General features: G+C 35.7%; 4 protein-coding genes across 4 annotated transcripts in view; 1 reads left to right on the top strand and 3 right to left on the bottom strand.

The window, feature by feature from the left end:
- LOC133197384 (nucleoporin p54-like) overlaps window positions 1-14,356 on the bottom strand; it is a 107,828-nt gene that overhangs the window by 19,262 nt on the left and 74,210 nt on the right. The window lies entirely within an intron of this gene.
- On the top strand, window positions 751-4,282 carry LOC133196423 (glyoxylate reductase/hydroxypyruvate reductase-like). The gene is made up of 3 exons (XM_061332317.1): window positions 751-1,052; window positions 1,512-1,682; window positions 3,556-4,282. The coding sequence occupies exons 1-3, from the start codon at window positions 854-856 to the stop codon at window positions 4,155-4,157; spliced, it is 972 nt and encodes a 323-aa protein (XP_061188301.1). The 5' UTR covers window positions 751-853; the 3' UTR covers window positions 4,158-4,282.
- On the bottom strand, window positions 6,962-8,477 carry LOC133196424 (uncharacterized). Its single transcript, XM_061332318.1, has one exon. It carries the CDS (start codon window positions 7,779-7,781, stop codon window positions 7,458-7,460), a length of 324 nt encoding a protein of 107 aa, XP_061188302.1. The 5' UTR covers window positions 7,782-8,477; the 3' UTR covers window positions 6,962-7,457.
- On the bottom strand, window positions 11,717-12,825 carry LOC133196425 (cerebellin-1-like). Its single transcript, XM_061332319.1, has 2 exons — window positions 12,584-12,825; window positions 11,717-12,355 (listed from the first exon to the last, which is right to left on the bottom strand). The coding sequence occupies exons 1-2, from the start codon at window positions 12,804-12,806 to the stop codon at window positions 11,925-11,927; spliced, it is 654 nt and encodes a 217-aa protein (XP_061188303.1). The 5' UTR covers window positions 12,807-12,825; the 3' UTR covers window positions 11,717-11,924.

Here is a 14,356-nt window from a genome sequence, read left to right on the forward strand (position 1 = left end):
TTTTCGTTGATTATTAATTAGGGAAGCTTAATTGAGAAAAAATAAAAACAAATTGATAATCTTCAAGTACCAATGATTTTTAAAATATATAAAACAAAAGACAGTACTCTTCCGATTTATCGGTATTAAAGGCCAAAAATTCGAGTCTATTATTTTAATATAGTAGTAGATAAAACTTTACTACTGATCTCGGGAATTTCCGTTCAACGAACGATAAGTATTGCGGGGAAATGCACGAGGTTTCCAAAGAGGTTGAATACGATCGAGGATCGTGGGGGGGGGGGGGAGGGGGAGATATAATATTTTTGTCCTGTCTGTTCCACCTACAAAAAACTTTCATATAGCCTTTTGATTCGATACAATCACAGGTGCTTGGGGACGTGACCCCCTCACTCCCCCCTTGTCCCGTACCCCAAGGGTTCTTTGACTTTTTATATTTTATTTTAAAAAAGTCAAAGAAACCTTGGGGTACGGAACAAAGGGGGGGGGGTCCCGTCCCCAAGCACCTACTGCACCTGTAATTGTATCGAATCAAAAGGCTTTATTTGTTAAATATGAAAGTTTTTGCAGGTAGAACAGGACTGAAATATTATGCCCTTCCCCCCTCCCCACGATCCTCGATTTATGAAGAAAACCTGGTTCCCTAAGATATATATACATTTTGGAGCCTCCGGATGCGCCGCATTTTACACCAAGCCAAGCCGTTATATACAGCTGCAGTGTTCCATATAACATCGATAGACTGTATACCTCATTCTGTTTGCAAACATTTACCAATAAATATGGGTCATGACAGACATTCAACTGGAGGCAGGTAACGAGATAACGAAACTGTCCTGTCTAAACACTGAAAATGTCGAAGCCGCTTGTGTTCGTTTCCCGTATTCCCCCTCCCCAGGGCATGAAGATGATAGAGGAGTTCTGCACAGTGCGGGCAATGAGGGAGGATCGTTTTATTACCCGAGAGGAGATGCTGGAGGGTGTGGTCGGTGTAGAGGGAATTCTGTGTCATCCCCCTGACAAAGTCGACAAGGACGTACTTAACGCCGCAGGTATGTCATGTGTATTGGATACATAATAGGTCGTGAAGAGTTATAGTTCTTTACTTATTTAGTTGGAGGAAAGGGGGTACATGTAACTAACCAAACCGTTACACTTGGCCTGATTTCTAAGCGCTCATATTTTTCGGGGTGGGGTGATGTGGGTTGGAGTTGGGTTTAAGAGCCATTATTGACGAACGAGCAGGGTGAAACTTTTTTCAAATTTTAAAGTTATTAAAATAGAAAATATGATGATTAAAATTATAATGTGTTTATTATTAAATTACCGCAAAGTCAAAAAAAAAAAAATTGATAGTTTAAACAGTAGACGGTAATCGGTGTGTTTTTGTGAAATAAGAACGAAATTATATGACTTTTGGAAATTAATGCTTGCATATTTGAAGATATGTACACAAAATATTTTAACATTTAATATTGATCCTGACAATATTTTTATCCTTGAATATATAGGACCAACTTTAAAAAGTGTGAGTACCATGTCCGTTGGTCTTGATCACATAGATCTGGGCGAGTGTAAAGCCCGGGGTATCAGTGTTGGATACACACCTGGTGTACTGACGGACGCAACAGCAGAAACCACGGTCGCCCTACTTCTGGCCACGTCACGTCGACTCAAAGAGGGTAAATATATGTACTCCAGTGTAGATGAACTCCATTATTTTTTGAAAAGATGAAACTATTCATCGTCTTTCTAGATTCTTACTTAGAAGATACACGCCCAAAGGCATATACTAACTACATGGAAAGGATCTCAAAAAGGACAAGATAGGTTAAGACCCCTTTTTGACTCCTGGTTTGGAGTGTCTTTTAGAATGATGCAACAGTTTATCAATAAAAACCTGTTGTCACCCCTTCCACAAAATGAGTATTGGTTCTAAGTTATGGGAAACACGGAGGTCACGGGAGGGTCAGAAAATACGAGTATGTCGATTTCCGAGTTTTCTCATTTTTATGCAAATTTTCATCGATTTTACAGTACATTTTGTTTCAGAAAACATAGAGCACAAGCTTGCCTATCTACCAAATTTATATATTTCATACACTAGTATCAGATGCATCTTGTGTATAAAAATCTCAGATAGGCAAGCTTGTGCTCTATGTTTCCAGAAGTGAAAAGTATCAAAAATTTAATGAAATTCCATCAGTATTGAGGAAAATCGGGAAAATGTCCTACTTCAGCACCTTTTTGTGTCCTCCACGTAAGCTTTGAATAGAAATTAGTGCTTGTTTTAAAACAAGCATCATTTTAAGTTTTTTCACTACAAACTATCGCAATTTTAACTGTGTTCTGATTTTTACATCAAATAAGGGGCCAGAATCGGCCCCCTTACCAAACCTTGTCCTTTATATTTTGAACAGAATTCAGATTATATACAGGGACGTAGGATCGTTTTTGAAAGGGGGGGCAGCCAGAGAAAAAAATTTCAACTTACCTGAAAAAACTTGACAAGCAAATTAAAATTTAAAAAAAAAAAAAAAAAAAAAAAAAAAAAGGGAAAATTGTCCGAACTCGAAAATCCTATTTCGGGAGGGGGGGGGGGGTGTTAGGTAGGTTCCAACTTCTTTCAGTACCAAATTTTATTCATACACAACTACAAAACCCTTATTTTACTATTCGACAACATAAAGTTGGGGGGGGGGGCGGCCTTTCAATTAACATTTCAATTAGTAAAAAAAAAGTCTTTGGAAAACAAGTGGGGGGGGGGGCAGGCCCTTCTCCCCCCCCCCCGTTGCTACGTGCCTGATATAACCAAGAGAAAATAGGTTATGCTGTTATATTTGTACTTTATTTTTCAACTTCAACTATCGAACAACTGTCCACTCTCTCACAAGAACAGCAACAACAAGATTAATTTTTGATACATTTACCATGTTTACAGCTCAAAAAACTTTTTAACATAACATGCTTTTTGTGAACTAATTAAACGCACATTTTGGAAAAAAATACGGGTATATTGCCACTAAACAAAGGTGCAAGCAAAAGATATTATATGGGATTATATTTATGATACCGCGAGTATGATTTTTTAATAAAACTTCAATTCTGCCTTATTTTTTGGATTTTTCATATGGAATACATTGTAAATGTTTATTAGAAGATTAATTTATGAAAGAAGACAAATAAAAATATTTTTGGACCCGGGGTGTATATTGGTGAATGGGGGGGGGGGGGTCCTGTCCACAAGCACCTGTGCAATGTTCATTATCAATCATGAAATAAAAAATAATAAAATTGGAAAATTCATCATATCTTTGGACTGCGTCTTTCTTTAGTAGCAATATATTCATTTCCAAAATTTGCATTCAATTAGTTCACAAAAGCATATGTTAGATAAAAAAAGGGTTTTGAGCTGTACTTGTCCTTTTGTGAACAAGTAATATAGATTTAATAAATAAATATTAAATATATAAATAAACTTAATAAATACAGCTGTATTAAATAAATATGAAATACATGTAATTTGTTTGTAATCAATTTTCCGTATCTTTTCAGCGTTTTCCGCAGTTGTTGATGGTGGCTGGGGATCTTGGGCTGACGGTCTGTATTTGTGTGGGAAAACTTTGTTTGAATCGACAGTTGGAATTGTCGGATTAGGGAGAATCGGATTGGCTGTTGCTAAGCGATTGCAGCCTTTTGGCGTCAAGAAGTTTCTATACAGCGGGAATACAAAGAAAGAATACGATGTGGAAGTTAAGGCTGAATTCGTAAACTTTGAGCGCCTACTGCAAGAATCTGACTTTGTCATAGCTTGCTGTTCTATGAACAAGGACAACGCTGGATTGTTCAACAAAGGAGCCTTTAGTAAAATGAAGAAAGGCGCCATTTTTATCAATACAAGTCGTGGGGTGCTGGTTAACCAGGAAGATCTGTATGATGCATTAAATTCAGGAACCATTTTGGCGGCAGGGTTGGATGTTACAAGTCCGGAACCCCTACCCCGTTATCATCCTTTGCACTCTCTAAAAAACTGTGTGATAACACCCCATATTGGCAGTGCCACGGTGTACGCTAGGAATGCAATGGCAGAGCTAGCAGCTAGAAATTTAATAGCAGGCTTGAAAGGGAATGAGCTTCCATCGCCTGTACCCAGTTAAAACTTTATAAATACGTCTAGTTATTTTAAATTAAACAATTTAGGTGCTTCATTTGTATTCACTCCATTCCTCTGCATGGGGTATTAAAATATGTATCAAGTAGTAAATTCTTGTTTTTTATGTTACTTTGTCTTTTTTGTTAATGGAAAGACATGCTGAATTTTAAGTAAAAAGATCAAACGAAACATCCATAGCAGGCCCGTAGGAAGCAATTTCAGTTGGGGGGACACATGCATACATTTTGAGTTGGGGGGGGGAGCACTATCAACTACCTAAAATTCCTTGAAAAGCAAACAAACAAACAAAAAGGTCATCAGGCGTTTTTATTGAGGGGGCACAAGCATATAGTATCTAAGTTTTCTATAGTAATCTATATAATCTATATATCGGCAAAATTATTGGGGGAGCACGCCCCCCCCCCCTCGGTTACTACGGCCATGCATAGCATTATAAACAAGTGTTATCCTGTGTGATAATTACTGCTGAAATTCTTTCCGATTGACTTTAAGCTCTCAGCTATATATTTCAATAATGAAAGTAATGCGATTCTTAGTTATAGCAATTGTTCATATAAAACGAATGATAATGAATATGGTAACAAGATTAAAAATCGAAATTGAGCCAAAAAAAAAGACCAACAACCGTTACAGTAACAAAAGGAAAAAAGCAAAAACAAACACCCCCCCCCCCCAAAAAAAAATCAACACATTATTTACACAGTACACTGTGTTATATCCATGCCATGAAGGAATACATTCTTTTAATGATACTATAAGATCAAAAGAATTAACACTGGGGGAGAGTCCAGGTCTTTTTATTAATCCACAAAACTGTGTACTGTTTAAATGATAATTTAAACAGGTAAAATTTCTAATTACACTAAATCTGATGTTTAATTTTCATGAGCAAATCTGCCATTACTGTATTTCAATCAATAAGATAACGAACAGAGTTCGATCTCAAAAAATCTACAAACAATACAAATCTAAGAACAGAAGCATAAAACACGGGCCCCTGTAAATTCCAGAGGTGTGATCAGGTGTCTAAGAGGAGTAAGCATCCCCTGTCGAACGGTCACACCCGCTGTAAGCCCTATCAGAAAGACGGAGCAATCTGTAGTCAAATTTAGTATAAAAATAAATGCCTAATAATTAGTATGAAAATCAGTAAATCAGTCAAACACGACCCAATGCTTGGTTGTTTTTGCTAACAAGATCATTTTAACGATCATAGATTTTACGAAATGCTGACTTAAAGCGAGGTTGTTGAAATCCCTGTAACATCAACTTATTTGTTAGTAGCATGTCTGGCTTTAAAAATTGATCGTACTCAGAGCATGCTTTTGAGTATTGAATAAGTTGGGAGACATAGACATCACATGCAGGTAATAGTGGAATATTACTATATAAATAAGGAAAGCTGAAGTAATCTCATTTGTCAAACAGTTTAGTTGTTAGTTGGCCCTTATAGTCTATAGTCAGTAAAATATCCACATATGAAACAGATGCGGTAGACTACGGTATCTCTATGTCGAGTTCATTAGGGTATATCGAGTCGATATATTGTTAATCGATAATACGTCGTCGATACATCTGAATGTCGAGTTGAATGCTACAGCAAGTGTTTTCTTCTTATGTAGAAGTTTTTGAATAAATTCTGCTTCATAGGAATACACTGTATAAAAACAGTTCGGCTAATAAAGGAGCACAGTTAGTGTCCTTTTGAATTCCAACAGTTCGTTGGAAGACCTGGTCTGCAAAGACTATACAGTTATTGTCAATGAGGAACTCCAGCATCCCTTTAATACTAACTTCAAAGTATATGTGTGTAGAATTGGAGTGATGTTTAGCAAAATTAATTTTGTAGATGACTGGTCACAAATTATGAAAATGTCCGAGTTCCATTTTTATTGAAGAAGTAGTTATGTATGATATCAAGAGGCCTAGTTTTTAATTTATCATGAGGAATAGCTTTATAAAGTATAGAAAAACCATTCGTTTTACGTTACTGACTTATGACAAAAATTGCTACTTCATATTTTTTAAAAGTTCTTCAGAGTTTTTGATTTACACATCTTCTCGAATATCCTGTAGCACAGTACGTCTGAAATTTCTCTTTACAGCAGAATATATTTTCGTGATGAATATAAAGGATGGGGCTTGGTAGAGCATTTGGTGGATACACGCCAATGTAATCGTAAGGATTTTTATGAAGTTTAGGAATCCAGCATTGGTAGAGCAGATCGAACTCGTTTTCGTTGACTGGAATGTTGAAAATATTAAAGAGTGAAATGTGATTTTGAAGAAATTCATCCTATATTAATTTTATAAGAAAAGATGATTAAATTCACTCATGGGCAGACATGGCAGAGAAATAACTCTAATATATATATGTATTCAATTTCTCGATTTCCTTAAAAAAAATCATCTTCAACAAAGATTTTGTTTCAATTATTGTCCCTTAAGATGCATACTAAATTTGCTTTAAAAAATCAAAACTATCTTCTGTCATTGGAAAATTTTTTGATTAAGAAAAAATTAATTTCAGTTTGTAGAGGGTGGTACATCGTCGCATGGCACGGCTTTTTCACAAACAGAATGGACACGAAAACCCGTTGCTTGCGACGAAGAGAGTGGTCCTCTATTAAAAGTTCTCTGCATACCAGTATGATCATATATATACTATAGCCATGTTTTAGAGAATCACCTTCCATAAAAAGAAAATAAAAACATACCAGTTTTTTGTATCTTTTTACTATGATAAAAATATAAAACAATGAAAATAAATTAATAATGTAAGTTTTCAATAGACATTGTATACAGTAACAAGTACAAAATTGTGATTGCTAAATGACAACATGAAAATTTTCTAACATTTATCATTTACAGCAACGTAAATAGTCAGGGGGAAAAATACTTATGCTACAGAGAGGAAGAACAAATAACTGTCGTTGTTTCGTCAATGTCGATTCCATAGTAATCGTAGAAATCCAAAAGTTAAGACCATTCAGAGTTTGAAGCACAAACAAAAATGATTATAATACAATTAGCATGAAAAATACTAATACTGAACAGGTATATGTCACTGCGCCAAAACAGATCGGATCAATGTTTATGAAGCTTAAGCACCAACCACACACTATAATACTGTGATTCCTTGAAAAGTAAATTACTAGTATCTTGATGTCCAAAACTAGAAATCAGAAACTTTCATTGTAGCCAACTCGTTTTGACAGAAGTGTTGGACTAGAATTTTTTTCATCCGAAGTCTTACTTGAAAAAACAAAAAAATGAGCGCATGTTAACGGGGTGTTGGTTGTACGGGGCGAATTTTACACGTAGCTTTCACAACCCCATTGTCCTTCCACATACACTTCTTGCAGTCTGCATATAATTCCATTTTTGCCCATGAGTGTCGTCCATTGTCCATAAAAGTGTTATCGAGTTTCCACGATTGGCTAGTTTTGGCTCGGGAGGACTGAGTTGGACGACCCACTCGCTTGGTGATTTGATCCACCTCTTCTTCTGTCATACTACTAGGGGATCGCGTCTGAGCTGCGGAGGCTAATTGAGGAGGAAGCTGTGGGTTCCTCTGATAAAACCATGGCGACGTCAGTGCGGGCATGCTTTTCTTTTCCGTCTAATACAGTAAGTTCCAATAGAGAAATGCTACTATTACGTAACAATGTCTCTTTTTGAGAGATCTTGTTTAAACAGTTTTTTATTTTTCAATCCAAGACTTTGTAAACACGACAGAATTAATCCAAGATAATGCTGGACTACTTGCTACTAGGTGACGATGACGCTTTGAAAACTTTCACCAAATAAGACTAGTACTATTATATTAAATTGTTAATCCTACACGGCAGGGTTCATCGAATCATTAATAAAGCATTTCTTGGTACGCGTTCAAATACTCGTAATGCATAAAAAAACTTTAATCTTGTACGAATCCGATATAATGAACAATAATCTGGAATGGTCTAACAAAGCCGAATACGGAATTAAGATCAACTGAAGAGAAGCTATTGATAATGTCAAAAATCTCTTATATCCGTTTAAAAATCACCTTGTAATACTGCCCGTCAGGTTAAATACACAGACAAGTTTACTCCAGGGGAACTAATGTGATGCAATGAAATATCCAATGCGATTTATTAGTGCCGGCCAATGAATGTAATCACGTGATTTAATGACGTAAGCATGTCATCGCTAGAATTAATAAATGTCAAAAATTTTTGAGGACAAAAAATCATAATCCAGATATTCATTGTTATCTTGTCATGAAAAGAAAAGAATGCTAGTGTTGGCCAAAAGTGTTAGCTAGGATTTTGGATTTAAAGCTATAGGAAGAACAGATGGTCCAAGTCTGCAGAATACTCTGGCCTAAAATAAAGAACACATTGTCTGGAGACCTCATGCATTATATACTGGGGATATGAATAAAATATTTGCATTTACTGCACAGTTTAAAAAAATCAATAGATATAAACTGAATGGATCCAACCTCGTGGTTTTAACATAAAAGGGGGTTTAATTCTTCAAAAGAAAGCAGGGAACGGAAATAACGGTTCCGGAATGTAATTTCTTTTGTATCAAGCGACGACGGTTCTCCCACAGAGAAAGTACTGAAAATCCATAAATTATTAAAACAATGAATAACTAAAGGTGTAAGGTACAAATAACCCGAGTCAATCAACCTTCTAACAAACACTGAAGCGATAAGACCCAGACTTTTAACATGATAACATTGAAATGGATATGTCAACAAGTTTGCTTGACACTTAAAAAAAGAAAATAAAGGAGGACGAGGTCATTCTTATAGTAATATACATGTATATACTTAGGATAATTGCTTTTAATAGGCTTTATGAGTATTGGTTTATATCATCCCTTGAGCAAATAATTTATATTTTTGAGCGGACGCCTTTTCATCATATTGCTAATCTTTGATTTTTGTGCCTCATGCACGTGACTTAATATTGGACAAAACAAGTTAAGAAATCACTTCCATTTAATTTGTATTCTGCATAGCACAAGAGAAATAAATGCGTAAATACACAGATTACATTTTCAATTGCCAGACCAATTCTATCATAAAAGGCTACAAGGGTGATGGAATTCAAGCAATTTAAACAATTTAAATCAATTCCTTAAATACAATGATGAAATCCCAGAAACCTTTCTAGTACGAATAATCAAGATAACAGCTTTGAGCAGTGTCCTATCCCCGGGAAACATTCTGTTGCTCCTTGTAAACAGACTACAGTCTATATTGAAATCACTTCCGGGGGTCAAGAGAAGCCACAACAAGAGTTCAATTTTTTGCACAGGAATATTCATGTATATGTACTAGTAAGAGAACTTTATGTCGTAACAGAATTACAAAATATCATCATGGCCGTAGGAACCGGGGGGAGGGGGGCACGGGGGCTGTGCCCCCCATAATTTTGCCGATATATAAAATTCTATAGAAAACATAGCTACTATATGCTTGTGCCCCTCAATAATAACGTCTGATAACCTTTTTTTGTAGGAATTTTGGTATACTTGATAGTGCCCCCCAACTGAAAATGTATGATTGTGCCCTCCCCCCCTCAAAGTGAAATTGCTTCCTACGGGCCTGACCATGCGTTCTTGTGTTGTAGAGAGTCAGATTATGCATGATGAAGCATAGAGATGACTTTGTGGTATTTAACCATCAGCACCAAGATTAGTCCAATTCCTCATAATATCTATGCCATTTACAATTAAAGTTGTTAACGCTTGATACTAAAGTGTGTACTTAAACTATGTAAAAAGTTTACCCGTTGTTTCATCTTCGTCTGTTATGTAATTAATTTCTTTGGAAAGAGCGTCAGGTTTCACACAAATAGATGAATTTCTGTGGGACAGCAATCAGAAATGGACAATCTATGATAGTAAGAGACTGGATGAAATAGAAAGTATAGAGTGCAACTTAAGCCAAAGTGGTTAATGGACCTGTTCACTGCAGTGGGAGGCTATTCACAATTTTTATACACACCTTACTTGTCTGTTGATTTCGTTTTGTACGATGATTGTCCCACATTAAGGATAAATAACACAAGTAAGCCTTTCCAGAAATCTAACAACAATGTGTCTAATAGCTTTATGTTCATATAGAAATTTTTGCCAGAGTAACTAAATGTGGGAAATTTTGTAAGATTTGTAATAATTCCAAAAAATGTGCGCAAAAATTTGTACAGATTTATATAGAAAATGGCACACAAAAAATCTCTTCATAATTTTCAAAAAAAAAAAAAAATATCAACCCATGCATCATTTTATTATGTTGTAAATTTTGAATTTACTAGATGAAGGTAAATGCAAAATTTACTATAGTTATCACGTTGTAAATTTTGCAATTACCCCCAACTAGTAAATTCAAAATTTACAACATGATAACTTATTTGTGTGTTAATTGGTTTTTAATTCATGTAGGAAGTCACAAAAATCAGAAGGAATGGGTTTGAGGGTGAGAGCTACTTTTGTCCAAGAAAGCTGCACTCTGGATAGGTCAGAAGGCATTTTTCCAACACAGTGCTTCTGATGAAGTCAGCGGCATTGAGCGGTATTTGTCCAACACAGTGCTTCTGATGAAGTCAGCGGCATTGAGCGGTATTTGTCCAACACCGTGCTTTTAAGGATGTTAGCGGTATTCAGCGGCATTTTTCCAACACAATGCTTCTGATGAAGCCAGCGGTATCGAGCGGTATTTGTCCAACACAGTGCTTTTGGGGAAGTTAGCGGTATTGAGCGGCATTTCTCCAACACAGTGATTTTGGGGAATTTAGCGGCATTTGTCCAACACAGAGCTTCTGGTACAGTCAGCGCCATTGAGAAATTTTGCATTTTAAAGTTTTGATGATCAATACGATTGTGTTTGCATCCAATTTAATTAAAATCAGACTTAAGTGTGTTGGTGATTGGGACCTCTGATTGAGAAGTCTGATTTTAGATTGGTTGGTTTGAAGTATAACGTCGGACAAGGAAGTCGATGGATCCTCAAGCATTTTGTTTGACCACGTGTCCCCCCCCCCCCAAGAAGTTTTTAATTTCAAGGAAACCTATTTGCATTACTACATTTTACAGAAGTTTTAATTTTCTTTTTTTTTTTCTTCTATTAGCTACAGTATCAAAATGAAAACACTGTATACCGCAATAAAATCATTTTGAGAGATAACAACCAAACCCTATTTTACTTGAAGACATTAAACTAACGAGACTTCAAAATATTAACAGATTTTACCTTGGCATTTTTCACTTCTTTAATTGCATCTCTATATCAATGTGTGACTAAAATAATGATATTGTAGAGCCTTCACCCACACCTGACGTTACTTATTTTTCTTATAATAAGATACACCCCTACGTAATTTAATTCACGTTAATTACATATATATATTTTTTTGTTATAAGAAAAATTTAAGTAACGTCAGGTGCCTGTGCCTTGACCCTTTTGACCCGGAACTCGTTAAGTTGCATATCTCCTTGATGCCAGTACACACAAAAATCTTGTTATGTTGAAAATATAAGAACTTGTCTGATTTTAATTTTTGTATTGACAATGAGACATGAACACAGAAAAAAAACATTTTGAGTCAATCTGACAGGTATGTTGTATCAATATTTGCGTTTTTACATACAATTTTTAATACATGTATCTATACAAAGTCATAGTGATAGTAACCTACGTTTGTGTGGTATGTGAAAAATATAAGGTAGCAAAACAAGCTACAAGTAGACCCTAAGACTTGCGTAAGAAGATTCCAGAAAATGTAGATTGGTAGGAATATCCGATTGAATTGCTACCCCCATACACATGCTCTGAAGAACCGTATAGCTGGATCCATACATGGTCATCTTTCGTGACGTTGATAATTACCATCGCTGAAGCGGAGTTTGAACCACCCGGATGAGGAATTAAATTGGAAGCACGGGGGGTACCAGCCACCATTAACTGAGTGGAGAAGGCACTGCTACCAGTGGCAATGGTCCAGTGGAACATGTAGACACCCGTCACTGGAGCAATGAAGATACCATCCTCTGTGTGGTAGTGGTTCCCAAGGTTGATGTACGTTTTATCGAATCGGATTGTTACTTTTGTACTTATGCTGCCTTCAGTAGAAGACTTATATGCAGAAAATAACACAGGTGTCAAGTGGCTGTTCACGATATCTATTAAAAACAAAACAAGACCGTCATTGTGGAATATTAAACTATCAGCATCATGAATATAAAGGTTTTACGGGGTTTTTTTGTCTTTTTTTACCCCTCCCCCCTTTTTTGTAACGTAACAATCGAAATAGCAGTAGCTGTGCAACTTTATGATGCTCACTCCCTGCAGAGAGAATCATTTTAAAAAATAAACTGCTTTTCTACCACTTACAAAAAAATGCATCTTACCAGATCTAAGAGAGAGAACATCTACATTTGTTAAATCAGCATCACTTCTCCCAGTCAGAAGCTGTCCCAACACGCGCTCTGTGGCCAGTAGTCGACGTTCTAGCGTGTTTTCCAGATTGGACAGGCGCTCTTCTATACTGGTCATATTACGACCTTTCAAGAGGGTAGTTAGTTCAGTAGAAGAAACAATAGTAACAAGAAAAGGCAAAGCAATAACGAACATTTTGGAAGTTGATATGTTTTGTCTTCCAGTCCTTTGATGGTTTGTGGATGTGGATCGCCGCTTTAAGTACTTATATACTCAAAAACTTCGATCACGTGACTGTCATCTCTATATCCGGATTTCTGGGGGGATTTTTAAGACAAGTAGACTAATAATCGTACAAAGAAGTGAATAAGAGAAAGCTGTACATAGACTGTAAGGAAATACTAGTAACTTAAGGGTAGTTTTATTTCTTTTTCATAGGTCATACATATATAGGCATTCTGTGTGAGGCAAAGATTAAATATGCAGTCGAACAGTGCCTTTTCTTTACATTGCTATAAAAATGCACATCGTTTCCGATCAAAATAATGAGTTATACTCGATATCAAAAAACACTTAAGAACTATGCTCATAGTTTATAAATACATGAACTTACAAGAAACAGGGCCCAGCTCCTGAGAATGGTTTCTCTATATATAGATCTGATAGTTTTCCATTGGTTCTGCAGGTGTTGAACCTTTAACATACCACAAAATATTAATTTTATTTAAAATTCAAATGACCAGCAATAGTTCAATCTAAAATGGAATAGTTTTAAATATTGCAAACGAAGTTTGTCAAGGCAGGAAGGAAGATGGAAAGGCCCCAATGCCTTTTTTGTTTCAGTGTAGAACGAAAAGCTTTGAACACATCACCAAAATACTAGTACCACAGGTGCTTGTGGACAGGACCCTGATTTTGCGATGCATGTATATATATATATATATATATATATATATATATATATATATATATATATATATATATATATATATATATATATATATATATAAACAAGTACCTGTGCAATGGATGAATGTATAACCTACTTAGCAACTCCATTAATGCTGAAGATATAGACAATGCTCATTTTGATAATAAAGAATACACAAATTATGTGTGGTACTAGTACGAATAAAACGGAGTATGATAAAACCATTGAACCTAGTGACTTGGTATATATACTCAGTAATTTTATGAGTACATGTAGCTATCAGATTTCTAGAGCACAGTACTAAGTATGTTGGTAAACTTTTCCCTCGCCATTCGATTTGGTCCTCGCTTCCCTTGCACCAAATCCCATAAAGCTCTGGCTTGGAGTGTACCAAATTATTTGGTATCAGCAATAACCCTTTGTTCGAGGTGTGAAACCTGTACTAAAAATACACACTGACCTCAAGTTTGACTACAAGGAAGAGCAAAATACTCGTATTTTTAAGAGACAACATTGGTCCGATTTTATTGACGTAATAGTTGAACACTTGGACGGTGAAGTTGGTGACATGTCAAGTTTTCCTGTTTGAATGAGTCGTTTCCTGAAAATCACTACTCTGTAGATCCTCGGAAATGAAATGAAAACCTGTTTTCACATTTATTTTGTGTGACACAGTAGTGTTTAAATACTGAAGATGATAAAATATATAGCATCGGGTCTGTAAAGATTAGAAATTATATTCAAATTCTTCTTTAAAAATGTTATTTGAAGATATATTGTATATAAATATGTATCTTACTGGAGTGTACTTGTG

Source organism: Saccostrea echinata, unplaced genomic scaffold, assembly GCF_033153115.1.
Source record: "Saccostrea echinata isolate AGI-Se365-2 ecotype Australia unplaced genomic scaffold, CSIRO_AGI_Sech_v1 ptg000030l, whole genome shotgun sequence".
In the NCBI taxonomy this organism is placed as follows: Eukaryota; Metazoa; Mollusca; class Bivalvia; order Ostreida; family Ostreidae; genus Saccostrea; species Saccostrea echinata.

What these genes read in the sequence shown, in the direction of transcription:
- LOC133196425 (XM_061332319.1), bottom strand. Translation starts at nt 12,806, where the DNA reads ATGTTCGTTATTGCTTTGCCTTTTCTTGTTACTATTGTTTCTTCTACT. An exon ending in TGTTCTCTCTCTTAGATCTG is followed by an intron (nt 12,356 to 12,583) that starts GTAAGATGCATT and finishes TGTTTTTAATAG; the next exon opens with ATATCGTGAACAGCCACTTG.
- LOC133196424 (XM_061332318.1), bottom strand. Translation starts at nt 7,781, where the DNA reads ATGCCCGCACTGACGTCGCCATGGTTTTATCAGAGGAACCCACAGCTT.
- LOC133196423 (XM_061332317.1), top strand. Translation starts at nt 854, where the DNA reads ATGTCGAAGCCGCTTGTGTTCGTTTCCCGTATTCCCCCTCCCCAGGGC. An exon ending in GGACGTACTTAACGCCGCAG is followed by an intron (nt 1,053 to 1,511) that starts GTATGTCATGTG and finishes TTGAATATATAG; the next exon opens with GACCAACTTTAAAAAGTGTG. An exon ending in GTCACGTCGACTCAAAGAGG is followed by an intron (nt 1,683 to 3,555) that starts GTAAATATATGT and finishes GTATCTTTTCAG; the next exon opens with CGTTTTCCGCAGTTGTTGAT.